The 19,772-nt window shown below is 41.0% G+C and overlaps 1 protein-coding gene across 1 annotated transcript; it reads left to right on the top strand.

Moving 5' to 3' along the window:
* The first annotated feature begins 401 nt into the window (after window positions 1-401).
* On the top strand, window positions 402-17,762 carry itgb7 (integrin, beta 7). The gene is made up of 15 exons (XM_038969692.1): window positions 402-621; window positions 1,572-1,651; window positions 10,858-11,053; window positions 11,707-11,877; window positions 12,014-12,255; window positions 12,435-12,590; window positions 12,738-12,833; window positions 13,499-13,588; window positions 14,087-14,233; window positions 14,372-14,562; window positions 14,975-15,201; window positions 15,315-15,522; window positions 16,048-16,241; window positions 16,531-16,691; window positions 17,014-17,762. Exons 1-15 carry the CDS (start codon window positions 558-560, stop codon window positions 17,080-17,082), a joined length of 2,292 nt encoding a protein of 763 aa, XP_038825620.1. The 5' UTR covers window positions 402-557; the 3' UTR covers window positions 17,083-17,762.
* The last annotated feature ends 2,010 nt before the right edge of the window (window positions 17,763-19,772 follow it).

Genomic DNA, 19,772 nt, shown 5'->3' with positions numbered 1-19,772 from the left:
CTAAGCAGGCCTTGAAATGTATGTGTAATGTATGTACAGTAGCTGGATGAACATTGGGTGTACAGTAGCTGGATGAACATTGGGTGTACAGTAGCTGGATGAACGTTGGGTGTACAGTAGCTATGGATGAGAAAGCAAGTGTTTGTAAGCGTAAGAGTGATATTCAAATCACTACAATTACTTATTGAGATCATAACAATATTAGAAGCTCCAGGGAACGTTTCTCAATTAGAAATAAGGTTTGGTTTAGCTTTGAGTTTCATTTCTCACATTAAGGAGACGGGAGAAAGCCTCTGGTTTCAAACCAGTGGCTCAAAATTAGTTAGTGATTATTTTTCTCGTTTTCAAGAGGATCGACTTAGAAAACATGAGACAATGAACATTGTGGGGTGTGTGGTTGACAACGTGTGAGAACTCAAGGGGAAGTGGCCTGTCTGCTGTGTTCTGTGCTCGCCTCCTGCTCCCTGTCTTCTCACGACGCTCTCTTGACTTTCTCTTTCTAGAAGAAGACCCTCATTCACTCTGTCTATCGCTCACTCCGTTTATATCCTCAGGCAATGGTTGGGATCTTTATATTAGGGACCTTTCTCTTGTACTGTGTGGGACAGAACCAAATTCAAGGTAAGTGCATTCCCATCTACAACTACTAGTCAAGAACCAAATTCAAGGTAAGTGCATTCCCATCTACAACTACTAGTCAGGGTTGGGCGTATCTCATTTTAATAGAGGAATTGACTTGAAATTCTTATTCAATAATTAGAAAGTGTAATTTATTTCCAATGGTGATTTTGAAATCGTTGAGTAAGAATTCACTTCTGGAATTGACAAGCATTGACCCCAACCCTGGTACTGGTACCTGGCACAAGGCAGACATGGGTAATGGCAGGTCCGTTATGAGAGCAGTATTTCCCCTATATTAATTTAGCAAACCAAAGGCGAAATTGCCACGGGGAACAGGCCCTTGCTTTAACGGTCGACTTTGGGCACGAAAACAGTCCAACTTTCAAACAGAAATGGGTTGGGCCTTTGGTGGTTCATCAATGTGTCTTTCTGGTCATGCACGCCACAACCAACGTAGCTAGTTCGTTAGCTAAGATAGCCACTTGTAGCTAGCCAGTAACTCCTCCAGTATGTGTTGACGTCATTTCACAGGATTGGTTTTTGGACGGAAGCTGTAGAGATTGTTAAGAAACACAGGAGGTTGGTGGCACTAATTGGGGTGAACGGGCTTGTGGTAATGACTGGAGCGGAATTAGTGGAATGGTAACAAAAAAAATTGGGGGGGGGCCTTCCACTTATACTTCCATTTATACTTTCAAAATCCCCCTCTACATCCACCTCAACATACCCCTCAAGAGAGGCATAATAGAACTGCAGGAAATGTGTTTTAAAATGTCAAAAAAAAAATCCGGAGGGGGTACCACCTGGATCCACCGTCTACTGTTCATCCCCCCCAATATGTACGCCACAATTTCGTCCTTGTAGCAGACCCTCCTAGACCTCTGCTGTGAATTTCTGCCTGAGAGAGTCAGGGATCATTACTAATGTCACTGTTGTGTTTGATGTGTCAGGGGTCCCCCAAGGATGTGTGTCCCAGCCCTCATGTTCAGCTTGCCTGAGGAGCCCTGGATGTGCCTGGTGCAAACACAAGGTCAGCTTTATCATGCATCATCTGGCTTGCTGCTGCTGCCTCATTTCTTTGTTTCAAACTGTTGCATGTTTTATCCTTGAGTGTTGCTATACTTTGGACTTGATTGCTTTGTGAGTTGGCTTCTCTGTGGACAACACGTGGGACGACGGCATTAGGCCATTCACACTGTAGGAGCTACTTACAACAATAGGATCAAATACAATTATTTGTCACATGCGTCGTAAACAACAGGTGTAGACTAACAGTGAAATGCTTACTTACGGGTTCTTCCCAACAATACAGAGAGGAAAAAAAGAGAAATAGAAACTCTCATCTACGGGCTTCATTAAAGATGTGCTCGCTCTGTCTCTCTCTCTCTCTCTCTCTCGCTCTCTCTCTCTCTTTCTCACATAAACACGCTGCAGATGTTCTGGGAAGGAAGTTGGCTGGTGTCTGAAATGGGTCAGACGTTGATTAACACAAACTACAGACCGCAGATCAAATATTGCAGCTTGTCTGACTGGCTGGGTGACAGCCTTTGGTCACAAAGGGGCCGATTCAGACTTTACGGCCCCTTTGTGACCTTAGGAAATGTGCGCCTGAATGTCCCTCCAACTGATAATTACTGAAAAAAATCTGTAAAATGTTTTGCCCAAGCTACAGAAGGCTATATCGGTCCGCTAATACAGGTATAGTAAAGGCTCAGTGCACTACTTTTGTAAAAAAATAAAAATAAAATCCTCAAATAAAATTATAGATATTTAAATACATTTATTCCGATTTTTAAGGGGGTGCAGCACCCTCAGCACCCCCACTTCCTGTGGCTAAGTCTCCATCCCAAACGTGTATTTGGCTGGCACTGGCGTTTTCCCATGCTTTAAGAGCAACTGAACGTAATAAGCAACTTCTTGTTTTGAAAACAGTCTATGTGGCATCGATATGAGTCACAAACATTTATTTTAGTGTCAACATGTACTACAAAGTGTAAATAGTATCATTCTGGTCCAAAATAGAGATTTGGTGATAATTAGGAAAAATGTGTATGTCATGGAATGAAGGGTATTGTAACAGTTTTCTGGGTTTTCAAGCCTGCCCACAGCTGGCAGCACCCAAGTAATCATCAATCCAGAGCGCAGCTGCATGCGACCAGATCATAATGCCCACGGTCAATTTGGTTTGACATTCGATTTCTCTATGGGGCTAGTTAGGAACCATCAGTAAATTACACAATATAATTTTAAAATGTCAATAGCTCCACATTTCAATTACTTAACCTCAAACCAACCATACATTTTAGAAATGCATGTACACATATTGAAAGCATTTAATGAGACAACTAAAAGGTGTGCAACATGAAAATATTGTCACATTTACATTGTGTAATTTATTACAGTTTTTCTCAATTGCTAAAACACTAAAACCCATTGGCTCAGTTCTCAGTTGCCTGGACTCATTTAGCTAATTATGCAGTCTGTTGTCAGTACCTTAAACCATTTCACATGGTAAAACACAATCTGCAGATCTCACTTAGACTTTTCAGCAAAACTCTAAACACATTCTCATTCTCAAAACACATTCTGCACTCTAATGCACATGTCATCCATATTGGTAAACACAAGTGGCAACAATCAAATACAAATAGAGAACACATGTCATTGATAGAACACAACCACTCAAAATTGATTTAACCTGTTTCAAATGATGCGACACAACCAATATAAGCCAGTTCAGAGAGCAAACAGGTTGAGGGTGGGAAGGAGAAAGTCTGAGAATGGATAGAAGAAACAATGTGAGAGGACGAGTGCGTATGCGAGGTGGGCGACGAGGAGGAGGAAGAGGAAGACAAAGAGTTTCAATTTCTCTTTTTTTCCCTCTCTAACAAGCTAGCTAGCTAACGAACAAGCTAGCTAACTAACAAGCTAGCTAGCTAACAAGCTTGTGTGTGCAGTGCGGCACCATAATTAAAATAAAAACACGTCTTAGCTTTTTGTAGTTAATAAATCCATTGTGAAATGTGAAAACTATAGTATCCTTAACTAGCATTGAAAATATAATCTATCGTTCTCTAATTAAAAATCTCTCTCCCTAATTTCTGAATCACACCTGTAATGTCAGTAGTTACAGTAGACTATGCCCTCGGAGGGAGGGGAGGGACAGGTAGCCTACACACACACGCACTGGGAAAGATTTTCAGCTGGCAGGCAGACACTGGAATAAGTTTATGAGTGACAGTGAGGTCTTTGTGTAGGCAATTTGTTGCATATTTTGTGGGACTATAAAAAAATGACCGGAACGTAAAATTACTTTTCTGATCCAGAACAGTATATATCACTTTTGTTTTCATTTCTGATTCTATTCCTACAAAAATGTCATAATTTTCAGGTTTTCTTTCTGTTCCCTGAACTGGCTCCAACCCCTGGCTATAACTGTTAGAATATCTTTTGTTTCTAGATCCTCAACCATTTATACTAGTGTCAAATTACAGACGTATGGCACTGCATAGGTTCTTCACCATAGCACTACTCATTAAACAAAGTGTAGTGGCTAGGTTCTAAGATACCAAAAGGCCACTTCTATAGACCAGACCTGGGTTCAAATACTATTTCAAATATCTCAATTACTTTCACATACCTTTTGAAGTAAATATTCAGATATTTTTTATTTGAAAAAACAAGTAGTTGAATATTATAATGTATTTGGAAATACACTTGGAAAGTTTTTGAAAATACTCAAATACACTGACTCAAATACACTCCCATGCATTTAACCCAGGTTTTTGAAAATAGAATTTGAAATAAGTATTTGAAAATACTCTCAATTACAATTTGGTAGACTATTTGTTTTTTACAAATAATCATTCCAAATACTCAAATAAAAGTACTTGTTGTGGGTTGTGTATTTGAACATTCTCAGTGTTTTTATATACATACAGTGGCAAGAAAAAGTATGTGAACCCTTTGGAATTACCTGGATTTCTGCATAAATTGGTCATCAAATTTGATCTGATCTTCATCGAAGTCACAACAGTAGACAAACATAGTGTGCTTAAACTAATAACACACAAATTATTGTATTTTTATTGTCTATATTGAATACATCATTTAAACATTCACAGTGGTGGTTGGAAAAAGTATGTGAACACCTAGGCTAATGACTTCTCCAAAAGCTAATTGGAGTCAGGAGTCAGCTAACCTGGAGTCCAATCAATGAGACGAGATTGGAGATGTTGGTTAGAGTTGCCTTGCCCTATAAAAAACACACACAAAAGTTTGCTATTCACAAGAATCGTTGCCTGATGTGAACCATGCCTCAAACAAAAGAGATCTCAGAAGACCTAAGATTAAGAATTGTTGACTTGCATAAAGCTGGAAAGGGTTACAAAAGTATCTCTAAAAGCCTTGATGTTCATCAGTCCACGGTAAGACAAATTGTCTATAAATGGAGAAAGTTCAGCACTGTTGCTACTCTCCCTAGGGGTGGCCGTCCAGCAAAGATGACTGCAAGAGCACAGTGCAGAATGTTCAATGAGGTTAAGAACAATCCTAGAGTGTCAGCTAAAGACTTACAGAAATCTCTGGAACATGCTAACATCTCTGTTGACAAGTCTACGATACGTAAAACACTCAACAAGAATGGTGTTCATGGGAGGACACAAAAAAAAACATTCCTGAACATCTGAAGTTTGCAAAAGTGCACCTGGCTGTTCCACAGTGCTACTGGCAACATATTATGTGGACAGATGAAACTATAGTTGAGTTGTTTTGGAAGGAACACACAACACTGTGTGGAGAAAAAAAGGCTCAGCACATCAACATCAAAATCTCATCCCAACTGTAAAGTATGGTGGAGGGAGCATCACTGTTTGGGGCTGCTTTGCTGCCTCAGGGCCTGGACAGCTTGCTATCATCGACGGAAAAATTAATTCCCAAGTTTATCAAGACGTTTTGCAGGAGAATGCTAATTCTATCTGTCCGCCAATTGAAGCTCAACAGAAGTTGGGTGATGCAACAGGACAACGACCCAAAACACAGAAGTAAATCAATTACAGAATGGCTTCAACAGAAGAAAATACACCTTCTGGAGTGGCCCAGTCAGAGTCCTGACCTCAACCCAATTAAGGTGCTGTGACATGACCTCAAGAGAGCAGTTCACACCAGACATCCCAAGAATATTGCTGAACTGAAACAGTTTTGTAAAGAGGAATGGTCCAACATTCCTCCTGACTGTTGTGCAGGTCTGATCCGCAACTACAGAAAACGTTTATTTGAGGTTATTGCTGCCAAAGGAGGGTCAACCAGTTACTAAAGGGTTCACATACTTTTCCCACCCTGCACTGTGAATGTTTACACGGTGTGTTCAATAAAGACATGAAATGTATTATTGTTTGTGTGTTATTAGTTGAAGCAGACTGTGTTTGTCTATTGTTGTGACATAGATGAAGATCAGATCAAATTTGATGACCAATTAATGCAGAAATCCAGGTATTTCCAAAGGGTTCACATACTTTTTCTTGCCACTGTATATATATTTTTTTATGATTAGATTATATAATTTAAAAGTATGCATTACGGTGTCTGTAATAGAATAAATGTGTCATTAACTAATGTAGAGATTAATAAATGCATTTCTATAACTTCCCCCAAAAGAATTACAATGGAGGAAGAGTACCAAGATGGCTGCACGGTGGCTTCAATGCATAATTGATTTGAACCCAGGTCTGCTATAGCTGCTTTTAAAAAGACTGGTTCCAACACGTTTTCCCCATTTAAAGACTTAAGAGAGTTATTGTTCTAGTTGCAATTAAAATGTAATTTATTACTCACCAAAAGGTCCAGGTTTGTCAAACAGATTCCAGTTGATGAATGGTAAAACAAAGCAATAGATTCTGGGTGTTCTAAACAGATTCCAGATGATATTGATGAAGTCAAAAATGTATAATGCACAAAGGTAAAAAGGATGAAAAAAAGATATACATGAATGATTAAGTAAATGGTTCCAACGGTTGAAAACGGTATGTCTTTTGCGTCTTCTATACAGATTTGTAACAACTTTTCCAATTAAAAAATACTAATCTCAAAACTAGACATTTAGCAGATATAGTCTGCAAGGCTTTATAGTCTCAAGGCCTTGATTATACATATCATAGGTTCTGGTCCTCTTTTTAAATCATTTTGATTTTTTTTCACCACTTTTTCAGAAGAATTGCCATAACATAAGCTTTTTTTATGGTATACACAAATAAATACAGGTGCCTTAAAGTGTTGGTCCCGTGTTTCATGAGCTGAAATAAAAGATCCCAGAAATTTTCCATACTCACAAAAATATTTTTTATCTCATAATTGGTGCACAAATGTGTTTACATCCCTATTAGTGATCATTTATTCTTTGCCAAGATAGTCCATCCACCTGACAGGTGTGGCATATCAAGAAGCTAATTAAATAGCATGATCATTACACAGGTGCACCTTGTGCTGGGGACAATAAAAGCTCACACTCAAATGTGCAGTTTTGTCACAATGCCACGAGGTCTCACATTTTGATGGATTGTGCAATTTCTGACTGCATGCTGACTGCAGGAATATCCACCAGAGCTCTTGCCAGATAATTTTATGTTAATTTCTCTACCATAAGCCACCTTCAATGTTATTTTAGAGAATTTATCAGTACGTCCAACCGGCCTCATAACCGCAGACCCCGTGTATAGAGTCGTGTGGGTGAGCGGTTTGCTGATGTCAACATTGTGAACAGAGTGCCCCATGGTGGCGGTGGGGTTATGGTGTGGTTAGGCATAGGCTACGGAAAACCAACACAATTGCATTTTATCAATGGCAATTTGAATGCACAGAGATACCATGATGAAATCCTGAGGCCCATTGTCGCGCCATTCATCCGCCGCCATCACCTCATGTTTCAGCATGATAATGCACAGCTCCATATCACAATACTTGGAAGCTGAAAATGTCCCAGTTCTTCCATAGCCTGCATACTTACCAGACATGTCCCCCATTGAGCATGTTTGGAATGCTCTGGATCGACATGTACGACAGCATGTTCCAGTTCCCGCCAATATCCAGCAACTTCGCACAGCCATTGAAACCGAACATTCCACAGACCACAATCAACAGCCTGATCAACTCTATGTGAAGGAAATGTGTCGCGCTGCATGAGGCAAATGGTTGTCACACCAGATACTGACTTATTTTCTGATCCATGCCCCTACTTTTTAGTAGGGGCATGGAGGTATCTGTGACCAACAGATGCATATCTGTATTCCAAGTCATGTGAAATCTGTAGATTAAGGCCTGATGAACTGATTTCAATCGACTGATTTCCTTATATGAACTGTAACACTGTAAAATCCTTGAAATTGTTGCATGTTGGATTTATATTTTGGTTCAGTGTACATACAGTGCATTTGGAAAGTATTCAGACCCCTTGACTTTTTCCACATTTTGTTACGTTACCGCCTTATTCTAAAATTGATTAAATTATTTGTTTCCCTCATCAATCTACACACAATGCCCTATAATGACAAAGCAAAAACCAGTTTTTTAGACATTTCTGCAAATGTACGGTATAAAAATAAAAAATAAAAAAATATCACATTTACATAAATATTCAGACCCTTTACTCAGTGCTTTGTTGAAGCACCTTTGGCAGTGATTACAGCCTCGAGTCTTCTTGGGTATGACCCTGCAAGCTTTGCACACCTGTATTTGAGCAGTTTCTCCCATTCTTCTCTGCAGACCCTCTCAAGCTCTATTAGGTTGGATGGGGAGCATCGCTGCACAGCTTTCTGTACTTTGCTCCATTCGTCTTTCCCTCGATCCTGATTAGTCTCCCAGTCCCTGCCGCTGAAAAACATCCCCACAACATGATGCTGCCACCACCTTGCTTCACTGCAGGAATGGTGCCAGGTTTCCTCCAGACGTGACGCTTGGCATTCAGGCCAAAGTGTTCAGTCTTGGTTTCATCAGACCAGAGAATCTTGTTTATCATGGTCTGAGAGTCCTATAGGTGCCTTTTGACAAACTCCAAGTGGGCTGTCATTCGTCTTTTACTGGAGTGGCTTCCGTCTGGCCACTCTACCATAAAGGCCTGATAGGTGGGGTGCTGCAGAGATGGTTGTCCTTCTGGAATGTTCTCCCATCTCCACAGAGGAACTCTGGAACTCTGTCAGAGTGACCATCGGGTTCTTGGTCACCTCCCTGACCAATGCCCTTCTCCCCCGATTGCTCAGTTTGGCCGGGCGTCCAGCTCTAGGAAGAGTTTTGGTGGTTCCAATCTTCTTCCATTTAAGAATGAAGGAGGCCGCTGTGGTCTTGGGGACCTTCAATGCTGCAGAAAAGGTTTGGTACCCTTCCCCAGATCTGTGCCTCGACACAATCCTGTCTCAGAGCTCTATGGACAATTCCTTCTACCTCATAGCTTGGTTTTTTCTCTGACATGCAGTGTCAACTGTGGGACCTTATATAGACAGCTGTGTGCCTTTCCAAATCATGTCCAGTCAATTGAATTTACAAAAGGTGGACTCTAATCAAGTTGTAGAAACAGCTCAAGTATGATCAATGGAAACAGGATGCACCTGAGCTCAATTTCTAGTCTCATAGCAAAGGGTCTGAATACTTGTGTAAATAAGGTATTTCTGTTTTTATTTTTAATAAATTAGCAAACATATCTAAAAACCTGTTTTCACTTTGTCAGTATGGGGTATTGTGTGTAGATTAATGAGGGGGAAAAAGGTAATTAATCAATTTTAGAATAAGGCTGTAACGTATCAAAATGTGGATAAGGGAAGGGGTCTGAGTACTGTATACCAACATGAAAACCTCCATGGAAGAGGTATTTCACACAAAAATTCCAAACTTGCCACATTTTATTGATAGCTATCAAGTAGTTTACTGACTTTGGGTGTCATAGACCAGAAAAAATATGTCAGTTTACTCATCCAGAGCTAAGCTTTAACAACATTGCTTGGTATCCATAGGATATAGTGTATTTTTCATTTCAGAGAACTATCGCTTTAACAAATGTGTGATGAACATGAATTAATATATTTGATGTGTTTAGAAAGAAGGAAGGGTATTCTCTTTATTTAATCATTAAATGTCTGTACTTAGCTATTGAAATTGAAATAATTTGAACATTCTGTGATAGAACCTTATGTCTGAACCCAGATTGACATTTCAGAGCCATAAGGTTCTATCTGCGATTGCACGGCCTAAAAAAACGTATGTCCAAATGTCTTAAGATTTTGATACTCTGTACTTTTGGTACCTAAAGGTAAGGACCTTAATGGGTTATGAAAGAAGAATTCACTCCAAAACCTCTGAGATCTGGGATATCAAAGCTCAATATCTCAGAACTATGCTTTGCGCAGTCAGAACCTTATAGTCCCATGGTCTCGAATCATCAATCATGTATCACTATCATTGATCCTTCATTTGACATCAGAAAGTATGACAGACTTTATCTCACGCTTATGTTGCTTAGATTTTTGAAAATTATCAGTGAGGCTCTTGCTCACAATTAAAAACGGTTTTATTGATTCAAGCTAATATTTCAAGTCAGCTATCAAATCCCACTGGGCACAGGTGTCAGTTCATCATCTATTTCACGTTGTTTCACGTAATTTCATTGAAATGAATGGAAACAACATTGAATCAACCAGTGTGTGCCCAGTGGATTGTCTTAATCAGAATCAGTAAACACACTGTCTTGCTTGGGTGCTCATGTCTTACACAACATGTGTGTGTTCTCTATCCTGCTCTCAGTTTGGGGTTGATAATTGAATGGTGTATTGTGCTGTTGCAGCGCTTTGTGGTTTCCTAAGCTAGTCGTGCTACTGATGTCAGACTCACTTCCGTCTTTCTATTCTATTTCCACATGCATTTCCTGTTAATTTCTGTGGTATATTTTTTGGGTCAAGATATTAGTGATACCTTCAAATGTTTGTTGGCTTTGACTTTAACTCTGTCATTTCTCCCTGCAACCAAACCCCTCTTCCCCAAAGCAACAGTCTAATCTATAGGTCCTATCTATAATAATGACATGTCCTATGTATCTTTAAAGATAATAATTATACAGAGATATACCCCAACATGTTGGATTGACAGCAGGCAGTCCCACATGATAATCTCGCACCCCACGTGTGAGTCAGTGTTTTATTTTCTCTATCCTTAGTCCGACACACTGAACTAAGACCATAATACACATCCTCCTGACAGGACTTCCTGAAGTCTGGAGAGTCCAGTGAGCGGAGGTGTGACACTGCTGAGTCTCTGAGGACCAGGCGTTGTGAGCAGATGGACATCATCAACCCCCGATTAGATCCAGTCTTTCTGAAGAATAATGATCTCAGCAGCAACCCAGGCAATGTGGTCCAGCTTAAGCCACAAAACCTCCTCTTCAAACTCAGAGTTGGTGAGAGTTATATACTCTTCCTAAAAGGAAGTATTTCTCAGAATACAAACAGGGACAGGTCTGAAATCTGAAATTCAAACAGGCACAGGTGTGAAATCTGAAATACAAACAGGGACAGGTCTGAAATCTGAAATACAAACAGGGACAGGTCTGAAATCTGAAATTCAAACAGGGACAGGTCTGAAATCTGAAATACAAACAGGGACTGGTCTGAAATCTGAAATACAAACAGGCACAGGTCTGAAATCTGAAATTCAAATAGGGACAGGTCTGAAATCTGAAATACAAATAGGGACAGGTTTGAAATCTGAAATTCAAACAGGAACAGATCTGAAATCTGAAATACAAATAGGGACAGGTTTGAAATCTGAAATTCAAACAGGGACAGGTCTGAAATCTGAAATTCAAACAGGGACAGGTCTGAAATCTGAAATACAAATAGGGACAGGTCTGAAATCTGAAATACAAATAGGGACAGGTTTGAAATCTGAAATTCAAACAGGGACTGGTCTGAAATCTGACATTTGTGGTGGTGCTTTATAGATTATTTTTGAAGCCGTGCAAAGTAATAGAAGTAACGACGTCATGTAAAGTATTGTAGTGATGCATGTATTTGCAGTTGATAACTGTTCTAGCTGACCCGTTTGTTTCAGGAGTCCCTCAGACCTTCAATGTGTCATTCAAGAGAGCCGAGGGCTACCCCATAGACCTGTACTACCTGATGGACCTGTCCTTCTCCATGAAGGACGACCTGGACACCATCAAGAACCTAGGCCAGGACATCCTCTCTGCGCTGAAAAAAGTCACCCAGAAGGTCCGCATAGGTGAGTGCTGAGGAGACAGACTTATGCAGAAGATAGGATTTCATGTCAGGATTTCAATCAACTGTGTGTAGTCATCCGACTGTGCCACCTCTCCTCATCCTGTCCATCTCTATCCCTCTCCTCTCTCCGCTGTCAGGCTTCGGCTCATTTGTAGACAAGGTGGCTCTGCCATACGTCAGCCAGGTGAAAGCCAAGAAGAATAACCCCTGTCCCAACCGCCTGAACATCTGTCAACCTGCCTTCAGCTTCCAAAATGTTCTGAGACTCACAGAAGACGTGGACAAGTTCAAGACCAGGGTCAGCGACCAGATCATCTCTGGAAACCTGGACTCCCCCGAGGCAGGCTTTGACGCAATCATGCAGGCAGCTGTCTGCCAGGTAGTGTCATACATAACCAAACACAGTCACCTCCACTTTATAGATTGGAGGCAAGGATGTCTAGAACATCCATATTTCTTTTTCTATGGGTTTTTCCTTCTTTCTCTCTCTCTTTACTCTCCCTCTCTTACTTGCCTCACACCATCTCTGTCACTCTGTGTCTCTCTTTTTCCTTCCAGAGTGTGATTGGTTGGAACAATGTCACCCGGATCCTGGTCTACACGTCAGATGACACCTTCCACATTGCCGGGGATGGCAGGCTGGCTGGTATATTCGAGCCTCATGACGGCATGTGCCATCTCAATGACACTGGCTTCTACGATGGCACTAAATATGTGAGTTATCAAGAGAGGAGAAGGGTGATCAACACTTAGAAGACGTGAGTTTGTTTCAGTGATAGAGGCTAACATTTATTGCAGGAGAACTGGTGTACTACAACATCTTTCTGTGGTTATTTACTCCACTTCCTGTATGTGTCTCAGGACTACCCGTCGGTTGGCCAGCTTGCCAGCGTCCTGGCAACCAATAACATCCAGCTCATCTTTGCTGTCACCGAGGACAGTGTTGCTGCCTACAAGGTCAGAACTGACAGGAGAGGTTGTTTGTAAGAGCAGATCACAAAATGTCACAAAATGTTTAAAGGCCCAATGCAGGCAAAAACATGATTTCTCTGTGTTTCTATATATTTCCACCCTATGAGGTTGGAATAATACTGTGAAAATGATAATAATACCCTTTTAGTGTAAGAGCTGTTTTAAAGACCATCTGAAATTTCAGGCTGTTTTGGTGGGATGAAGTTTTGGCCTGCCTGGTGACATGAGTTAATAGACCAATAAGAAAGAGAGTTCCAAACCTTTCTGCCAATAACAGCTAGTTTTAATTTTTCCATTCCCCACTAAGACCACTTCCACAGTCCCAGCAAAATTCTTGCTTGAGAAACTTCTGTTTGCTAAGAAGTTATTTTTGTTTCTTTTTTACCATTTTAATTGAAAACATTCACAGTATGGTACCAAGAAATGCTTTGATATTCAGATAAAAACAGCTGCCTTGGACCTTCAACCTCAGTATTTATACCTCCTCCCATCTCTCTCTATTGTGCCCATACCTAAACACACACACACACACACACACACACACACACACACACACACACACACACACACACACACACACACACACACACACACACACACACACACACACACACACACACACACACACACACACACACACACTTCTCTAGGCATTGAGTAAACTAATCCCTCAGTCAGTGGTGGGAGTCCTGAAGAACGACTCCAGCAACGTGGTCCTGCTCATTTCAGAGGCCTACAGTGTGAGTATCTCAAGCTTAGAATACAGTTAACAAGCTACTGCAAAATGGCGAATGGCTGCAATGACCAAAAAAGAGGACAGCTTTATTTGAAACAGAGATACTGAAGCTGGAAATAAAAGCATGTCTGTGGTTATGCTCATGAGTCACACTGCAGACTAAAAGGGTAGAACTAGCTCTCATACGTATTTTCATTGGAAACCATGGCATCATGATTACCTACTGATGTATATAGTGTGTGCTGTGCTCTCACAGGTCTAAAAATAGGCTGTGGCAAATTATGTCTAAATCTTCCTAGTGGGGACTTCAAAGGTTTCATACATGATAGACCTACATTTCTCTAGATAGGAGTATGTTAAAAGTAGAGAAATATATATTACTTTTGCAAATGCATTACTTACAATCAAAAGTGGCTTTGCAATGAAATGCCATTTATTAGACACATAGACGTACATGTAACATCATCAGCTGTTCTATCTAGTAATGCATATCTATTCACAGAACCTGTCCTCCACCATCTTACTGGAGCACCATGAAGCTCCCTCAGGTCTGGACGTGACCTACAGATCCCACTGCACCCCTGAAAAAGGGGACAACACCCCGTGGCAGAGGAGGGGCGAGTGCATGAACGTCAAGCTCAACCAGCAGGTCTGGCACAAAGCAGGGGCGGGGGAAGAGATCATAATGTGAATAAGAACAGCAAAGCTCATGTCTTCAAAGGATTTAGTCATGTAACTTGGACTTATAGAACAATTTGTTGTGTATTATCCCCTCCCTTGCTCCCAGGTCAACTTCACGGTAAGCCTGAACATCTCAACATGTCTGAAGGAGAAGCAGACGTTTTCCCTAAAACTGCAGGGCATCAGCGAGACTCTGAAGGTCTCTGTGGAAACCCTGTGTGACTGTGACTGCCAAGACAGAGAAGAGCAGTCCTCACACTGCAATGAAATTGGAACGCTCACCTGCGGCATCTGCAGGCAAGTCCTAAAATTCTGACTAGAACTCACAGCACCTCCTGTTTGGTGAGATAGAGAACTGTGCTTACAAACTGCACAGAGTAAGGGAAACAGCTGCTGTCTGCAGTCTGACTGTTACCACAGAGCAGTAAACTAGTTTCTGTAGTCAAAGAAATGTATCAAAGATATACTGTATGTTATCAAAACTTCAGGGGATTCAACCCAATTGTTCTCCAGAGAAAGTGAATACAGAGAAAGTGATTAAAGTGTTGTTTAGATACTGATGAGTAGGAATAGGAGTCTTCCCTGATCACGTAACCTGACCAGAAACAACTCCTGGCCCAAAATAGGCTATAAGTATCAGAATTTCCCCTGTTTTTTTGTTGTTTTTCCCTGGCTTTTCATAGTTTTTGTAAAATACTATGCCCTTTAGCTGTGATGAGGGTCACCTGGGTCAGAGGTGTGAGTGTGAGCGGCCTAAGGACATGACCTCTGCCGACTCTATGGCCGCAACATGTCGCCAAGACAACTCCTCGCAGCTGTGCAGCGGGCATGGGAGCTGTGAGTGTGGCATGTGTACGTGTCAGGGCATCCACCGCGGCAATTTTTGCCAATGTGATGACAACAGCTGTGCCCGCCACAACAACATGCTCTGCGGTGGTGAGTAAACTCAAACAGTTAGTTCCTGCCATGCATTTTGATTGGCTGAAGAATGTGTTCCTTAGTTGTATTTTATTGCAGCCCATTTTTCAGCCGTGTAATGTCTTCTGCAGGTAATGGGCAGTGTGACTGTGGAACATGTAAGTGTAATGACAACTACACAGGCTCTGCATGTGACTGTTCCAAACTCACCGACCAGTGCAGGACTGTTGGGAAGCTGTGCAATGGCCAGGGAACATGCCAGTGTAACCAGTGCCAGTGCAACAAACACTTCTTTGGCATAAACTGCTCAAAGATTGCCAACGCATGCCCAAAATTCCTGTGAGTACAAGACAATAACTTAAAGTGAGTTTGGATTGAGCTTCCAGGTTGACAAAGCTTAGGTCTTAAATAGTGACCGTACAGCAACAGTTTACTTTTGCTACAATAATGCAGTGTGTGTGGGGGGTTGGTTCTTCTATCCTTGTGGGGACCTAAAATCCCCAAAGTCCCCACAAGGATAGTAAAACAAGGAAAATTCTCCCTCGTGGGGATATTTCCCACATCCACGTGAGGACAAAGGCTATTTTAAGATCAGGGGTTAGGGTTAGGATTAGAATTAGGGTTTGGGTTAGGGTAAGGGTTAGGAGTTAGGTTTAGGATTTGGGTTAGGGTTACGGGTTAAGGTTAGGTTTGGGGTTTAAGGTCAAGGTTATGGTAAGGGTAAGGATTAGGGTTAGGTTTCGGGTTAGGGGTTAGGGAAAACATTATTTTGAATATAAATTAATTTTAGGTCCCCACGAGGATAGAACAACAAAAGTTGTGTGTGTACCTTCAGTATGTCTGTTAACCTGTCTTTATGTTCAGGGACTGTGTGACATGTGAATTGGAGAAAAAGAAGAGTAGCAGCCTAAAGAGTAACTGCAGCCAACTCTGTGGCTCAGTCAAGCTCACTTGGATGAAGGGACCCCAGGAGTTCCCCTGCAGTAAAGACACCATCTCCTACAAAGTGGAGCTGTTGCCTGATGGCAACATCCTGATCTTCTACGCAGATCTGCCTCGTGAGACCTTCAATTTATCTCTAATCGTCATCCTTTATTTTCATTTTATGTCCTAATGTTTTCACTTCTTCGGATCTCAATGCTCATTGTAGCAATTTATAATATTACTAGCGTTTAGGCTCACCTAAAAAAGACTATTCCTATGACGTATTTGTTCTGCCCTATACTGCTATAGTTGTTTGATAAAATGTTGTTAACATTAGACAAAAAGTTTGTTCAATATTTGAAGCTGGGGCCCAGTCAGGTCACATGTTCTACTACAAACGCTTCCTCTCCACATTCCTGGCAGGCTCTATTGACAAGACTTACGTGATCATCGGCAGCTCTGTGTCCAGCATCATCTTCATTGGCATCGCAGTGATCCTCATCAGCAGGCTTATGCTAGAGCTCCACTACCGGAGAGAGTATGACAGCTTCCTCAAAGCAAAGGAGGCCGAAGTCTGGCAAGATGTGAGAGAAAGATCAGCACACACATGACAATGAATCACCATGACGTGAGATAGGCTAAATGTCCCTGCAATAACTGGTTGCTTGTCATAACCAAATAACTTTCTATTATTCTGTTTCATAGTTTTTTATATGAATTTCATCATTATTTGTGTGAATGTGTTTGGTCTTCTTATGGTTGTTTTGTATTGATTTTAAAGAAAATAATCAACTTAATGAGTCTTTAATGCAAGATTTATAAGGTTAGGTGTTGAAATTGATTGTAGATAACATGATGCTCCCTCTGTACTAAACTTCTCTCTTGTTTGGTTCTTTTGTGTTTCAGACAAAAAATCCCTTGTTCCAGGATGCCACGACCGTGGTTATGAACCCCATGCACATTCAAGAGGACTGATCCAAACCATTAGACTCTAAAGCCAACAAACACTTCACTTCCAGAAAACCTGTGATCTACTGTAATAAGTGAAAGCCAGACCATACTGTATGCCGATCATAACTTCAGGGAACCGCAAGAACCGTCTGTTGCTAAGAGGATCAAAGACTTTGTCATGAGAACATTACATTCTATTTCCCTGTATTTCAAGGCCAATACGTATTTCAGATATGATTCGCAGCACGTTTATTCCCATACTCACTTATTGGTTCTCCTCAATTTGATTGCTTCCTCTTGTTGTACAGAAGTAGTAGTGAGACCACTCCACTCTCTCTCAACTTTCAGTCTTTTTCTCATGATGAAGTCCCCCATCTCCTTATGTCCTCCTTCTCCTCTGCATTTGTCTGTTTATTTAAACATTTGATTGTTAAAATGTTCTGAAGTTGGTATGAATTATTAAGTCTTGTGAAGGGTCATTCCTTTTTAGTCTGTGTTTATAGTTTGTGTTGCATCATATTCCGTTTTTCTTAATGAATTATTTTCGAATTATTATCAGCTGAATTATATTTCAAATGATTTTCTGTACAGTGTATTAATTAAGTAGGCCTATGTGAGCACTGTGTGATTGAAATGATATAGTACCGTTTTTAATAATATCAATTATGATAAAGTAATTTGTAGTGTAATAAAGGAGGAAAAAACATGAACCAGACGGATGTCAAAATTATTATTTAACTAAGATTAGTCTCTTGTCAGACTCTACACCGTCTATGAGAAAAAAGTGTTAAAGCACTGTGCTGGACAATTGGCTGGTGTTTTTACAGACATTTTCCAATCCTCACTCGACCAGCAACACGTGCCAGTATTGTGGAAAAACTCAATAATTATACCCATTCCTAAAGCATCTAATCCCTCTGTGCTGAATGACTACCGCCCTGTCGCCTTGACATCCTTAGTAATGAAATGCTTTGAGAAAGTTGTGAAAGTCATATTCTCAGTGTCACCCAGAAGCTTCTCGACCCATTTCAGTTTGCCTATCAGCCTAGCACAGGAGTTGATGATGCCATTCGTACCCTCCTTAACATGGTCTATAGACATCTAGAGGGTGCCAAATCCCACGTCAGGGTTCAGTTTGTTGACTTTTCTTCTGCCTTCAACACAATCCAGCCTTACATTCTGGCACAGAGACTCATTCGGGACTTCTCCTTAGATGGGGGGCTGGTTGGACTTCCTGAGCCAACGCTCACAGCGAGTCAAAATAGGTCCCCACGTGTCGGATACACGCAATACCAACACAGGCTCTCCTCAGGGATGTGTTTTGTCCCCACTCCTGTACATCTTGTACACTAATAGTTGTACTAGTTCCCATACTGACAGACACCTCGTTAAGTTCGCTGATGACACTGCCTTGATCAGCCTGTTGCATGATGACGAGGAACATCATGGCCCGGTCCTAGATGACTTTGTAGAGTTGTGTGAGGAATCACACTTGGTCCTCAATACCAACAAGACGAAAGAGATGTGCATAGACTTCAGAAAGCGTACAACACCTACCTCTGCAACATCAATCAGAGGTCAGAATATAGAAATTGTAGAGGAATACAAATATCTGGGTGTCAGGTATGCGTAAATGGCTGTAAGGGAGTCAGGTGCAGGAGAGCAGATGTTGGGTAGCCAACGGAGCTTTTTATTTAGGCGAACCAAAAGCACACGGCAAAGTGAACACGAAATAACAATACTGGTTAACATAACCCAGCGCAACAGACTAATGTGCGCATAACATGAAACAGAATAATCAATACCACACAAAGACATGGGGGGAAACAGACAATACACAACACATAATGAGGTTAATGAGAACCAGGTGTGTGGGAAAACAAGACAAGACAAATGGAAAATGAAAAATGGATCGGCGATGGCTAGAAGAACGGCGACGTCGACCGCCAAGCACCGCCCGAACAAGGAGAGGCATCGACTTCGGCAGAAGTCGTGACACTGGGTGTCCTTTTGGACAATAAGCTTCAGTAGAGTAAATGTACAGACCTGATCTACAAAAAGAGCCAACAGAGACTGTACTTTCTCAAAAAGCTGGGATCTTTTAATGTAGACTGTACTATATTGACTCTGTTTTACAAATCTTTTATTGAGAGTATTTTAACTTTTTGTATTGTTTGTTGGTTTGGCAATGCCACTGTCAGCCAGAGAAATATGTTGAGAAGGATTATTACCACAGCAAGCAAGGTACTTGGAGTCAAACAGTTAGCCCTGGATGAGATCTTTAAGGTCAGGGCCCTCCGTAAGGCTCACAAAATCCTTTTAGACCCAAGCCACCCCCTGTACCTGGACTTTGAACTACTCCCCTCTGGGCGCAGGTATAGGGCACCCCTCAGCAGGAAAAACAGAACTAGACAATCATTTGTGCCAGGTGTGATATCCCTCCTAAATAGCTCAGGCTAATGTTCCTATCGACTCCGTAAGGCCAGCAGGCTAGTCTTTTTTTTTTAAAGTGTTTTATTTCTTTCTTTATTATTATTATTATTTTTTTTTATGTTTTATTGTTATGTAACTTATATGAAAGTTGTATTGTCAATTTTGTTTTGTATTTAAACGCCACTTTAAATGTGTACATATCATTGCAACAAAATTTCCCCATGGGGACAATAAAGTCAGTAAGTAAGTAAGTAAGTATGAGAATGATCTAAACAATTGAT

Source organism: Salvelinus namaycush, chromosome 2 (genome assembly GCF_016432855.1).
Source record: "Salvelinus namaycush isolate Seneca chromosome 2, SaNama_1.0, whole genome shotgun sequence".
In the NCBI taxonomy this organism is placed as follows: Eukaryota; Metazoa; Chordata; class Actinopteri; order Salmoniformes; family Salmonidae; genus Salvelinus; species Salvelinus namaycush.
The sequence above is the reverse complement of the archived record's forward strand: the minus strand, read 5'-3'. Positions and strand labels throughout refer to the sequence as shown.